The sequence below is a fragment of the Microtus ochrogaster genome, unplaced genomic scaffold, assembly GCF_000317375.1.
Source record: "Microtus ochrogaster isolate Prairie Vole_2 unplaced genomic scaffold, MicOch1.0 UNK170, whole genome shotgun sequence".
In the NCBI taxonomy this organism is placed as follows: Eukaryota; Metazoa; Chordata; class Mammalia; order Rodentia; family Cricetidae; genus Microtus; species Microtus ochrogaster.
The window spans coordinates 145,051-148,487 of record NW_004949268.1 but is presented as its reverse complement, the minus strand read 5'-3'; the positions used below and the strand labels follow the sequence as shown (position 1 = coordinate 148,487).

The 3,437-nt window shown below is 44.5% G+C and overlaps 1 protein-coding gene across 1 annotated transcript in view; it reads left to right on the top strand.

The window, feature by feature from the left end:
- LOC101985034 (pyrethroid hydrolase Ces2a-like) overlaps positions 1-3,437 on the top strand; it is a 14,367-nt gene that overhangs the window by 1,930 nt on the left and 9,000 nt on the right. Inside the window, exons 3-5 of the mRNA XM_005372068.1 lie at positions 1,368-1,506; positions 2,171-2,304; positions 2,386-2,696. Of these exons, the coding sequence (XP_005372125.1) occupies positions 1,368-1,506; positions 2,171-2,304; positions 2,386-2,696 (584 nt within the window). The remainder of the gene's footprint in view (positions 1-1,367; positions 1,507-2,170; positions 2,305-2,385; positions 2,697-3,437) is intronic.

Here is a 3,437-nt window from a genome sequence, read left to right as displayed (position 1 = left end):
GTGTGTATGTGTGTGTATGTGTGTGTATATTGTGTGTATGTGTGTGTATGTATGTGTGTATGTATATGTGTGTGTATGTGTGTGTATGTGTGTGTGTGTATGTGTGTGTATGTATGTGTGTGTATGTGTGTGTGTATAAGTATGTGTGTGTATAAGTATGTGTGTGTATAAGTATGTGTGTATGTATATGTGTGTGTATGTGTGTGTATATTATGTGTATGTGTGTATGTATGTGTGTATGTATATGTGTGTGTTTATGTGTGTATGTGTATGCATGGTTAATTGGAGCTGGCAAACTTTGAGTCATCTTGCACTTGCTGCCCATGAGACCAGACAGTGCACACAAATCTCAGTCCCTTTTGATTATAGCAAGTCATGATCAAAAGCAAGAACTCCAGGTCTGCCAGTGTCTTAGGATGAAGGTCAGTGCAGCTGCAAACTCTCAAGTAGAACCAAGTGCAGACTCTCCAGAGAAACATCATTTCTTCAGGGTTTAAACAGTCTCCAAACAATTTCTCAGCCTCTGCTGACTAACCCAAACATAGCAAAGGGATTTGCTGACTCGTTTCTCTCAATGCCAGACACAGAGGTTTTACTATACATGTCACTTAAAGCGAATCATAAAGGTTCGGTTACATATCACTACAGACACATGCATGCTTGCTAATGCGCTACTCACTCTGTCCATTCTTACACAGTTCAGAAGCCCCTTCCAGGGAATGGTGCTTCATACAATAGGCGGGAATTTCTCTCCATGATTATCAAGATAATGGGCTACAGGCAAGAACACAAGATCTAGGTCAATAGTGCTTAACCTGGGTCATAACCCTCCAGGGGTCACATAACAGATATCTTGCATAGCCGATATTTGCATTACTATTAGTAACAGTAGCAAAATTATAGTTACGAAGGAACAGTGAAATAATTTTAGGGTTGACCGTCACTGCAACGTAAGGCTGATCTAGACCATCCCTCATTTTGATTCTTTTCCCAGGTGATTCCACATTGTGTCAGTCAACAGTCAAAACCAACCCCCACACCGGGATTTAAATAGCACAGAAAGGATGAAAGTCAGTACAGGAAGGCGACCATCTCATAGAGGATGGCAGCAGTCCTCATATTCCCCATACTCTAGCCCTCAGGGCGCTACTACCCAACCAGAGGCCTCCCTAAAAGTACTGTTCCATTCCCATTTCCTCAGAGCTGGTGGCCTTTACCTTGGTAGGAAGGGACTTCAGAGAGGGGTCAGATGTTAGCAGGAGGAAATCATGGAAAGCAGTAGCTGAAGGTAGCTGAGAGAAAATTCAGACTAAGATTTAGGATTGATTATCACGTATCTTGGACTAACTGTCTTCCATGTTCTCCAGGTGTCCACAGACTGATGCAATGAGTTTGATGTTTGCGAAGGAGATAAATCTGATCATGCCTCCTATGTCTATGTCTGAGGACTGCCTGTATCTCAACATCTACACACCAACGCATGCCCGTGAAGGATCTAACCTGCCTGTGAGTGTTAGAACATGGTCAGCTGGGAGAGAAGATGATTCATTCTCTGGAATATTGGAAAGGAAAAAGTAATTCTGAGATCTTCTGTAGTTTAGACCCTGATTAGTAGTCTTTCCTTACTGGGGTCAAGAAGGTGATCCCAGCCATGTTGAGCTGCTTAAACCTGTGTGTGTGACTCAGAGCTATGGTGCTCTGAGAGATAAGAGGCTCTATGTCTTTGATTAAACCAGAAAATCTTCTATCAATTTGAACCTGGTAGACCCACTCAAGAGGGTGCTCAAAGGCTGCATATTGACATCATCAAAATTCCTAGCTGCAGATTATCTGTTGTGCCAATGGGATCTGATGTCTCTTCTGATTAGCAATCAGGAAAGACGCACATGGAGACACTCGTGTTTGCTCTACTTTGATGAGTCTGAGAGTGATGATGTCATGTCTTGTGATGTAGAACCATTAATCTAGGCTGAGATTTCCTGATGAGGAAGTGGAAATGGAAATATGTTTATAGTCCTAGAGTACCTCATTTGTAGACCAAGTCCTGAAATCCTGAGGAGATCTGCGTGTATTGATCTGCACAGAGGCAAACCAGATGATAATCTAGTAGGCAGTCCAGTGGAGCTTGGGCTGGGTGTGGGCCTCCTGGCACCTCTGTTGATTTCTCCAGGTGATGGTATGGATTCATGGTGGTGCACTTGTTTGGGGAATGGCTTCCATGAACGATGGATCCATACTGGCTGCTACTGAGGATATAGTAATTGTTGCTATCCAATATCGCTTGGGTGTCCTTGGCTTCTTCAGGTAAGCCTGGGACTGGGCTGGACAATAGGGTCTGAGTAGAGCATAGATAGACCTGTAATTCCTGTTCCTGTCACTTCTCAGCACTGGAGACAAACACGCTACGGGCAACTGGGGCTACCTGGACCAAGTGGCTGCCCTACGCTGGGTCCAACAGAATATTGTCTACTTTGGAGGCAACCCTGGCCAGGTCACCATTTTCGGTGCTTCAGCAGGAGGCACAAGTGTGTCTTCACTTGTTGTGTCCCCCATGTCGAAAGGACTCATCCACAGAGCCATCATGCAGAGTGGAGTGGCCCTGCTGCCTGACCTGATCTCTGACACACCCGAGGTGGTCCACACGGTGAGTGTCCTCATCAATTCCAGTCCTTACTTTGCTACCTCAGTCCTTGCCTGTAGTATTCTGTTAATCTCTTAAGTGGGATAAGCAAGGATTATGAGAAATAATTTCTTCCCATTAATTTCTGAAAGGTGTAAAACTTAGACTCCACCTCCCCTCTGCTTTATGCGTGATGGGCATATTATGTGACATAAAAACTGTGCACAGTGGCTTCCACCACTGGCAAAAACAGATATGTTTGTTTCTTATTACTGTGAGAAAGACCATGACCAATAATAGATACTTGAGGAGGAAAAGGTTAACTTCAGCTTACAGTTTATAGTCCATCTTGAAGGGAAGTCAGAGTAGACATTCAAGCAGGTTGTTAGAGCCTAGAACTGAAGCAGAAGCCAGAGAGGAGCCCTATTTACTGACTTGTTACCCATGGCTTCCTCAGTTCTTAAGCAGCTCAGGACACCTGTCCACGGGTGGCACTGACCACAATATGATGGAGCCTCCTCCATCAGTCAATTATCAGGAAATGCCTGGACTTACCTATGGGCCAATCTTATAGAGGTCTTTTCTCCGTTGACGTTCTCTTTCAAGACTACCCTGGCTTGTGTCAAGTTGGCAAAGAAAAAAATCTGACCAGGCTTGCTGTGCAAATGTGAAGCCCCGAGTTCAAAACCCCGGAGCCCACAGAAGACTAGAGGTGGTGTTGGTAAACCCAGTGCTCCTATGCAAAGAAGGGAAGTAGAGAGAGTAGAGTCCCTGGAAGGTCATAGTTCAGCTAAGCTATTATAGACAAATGCACACA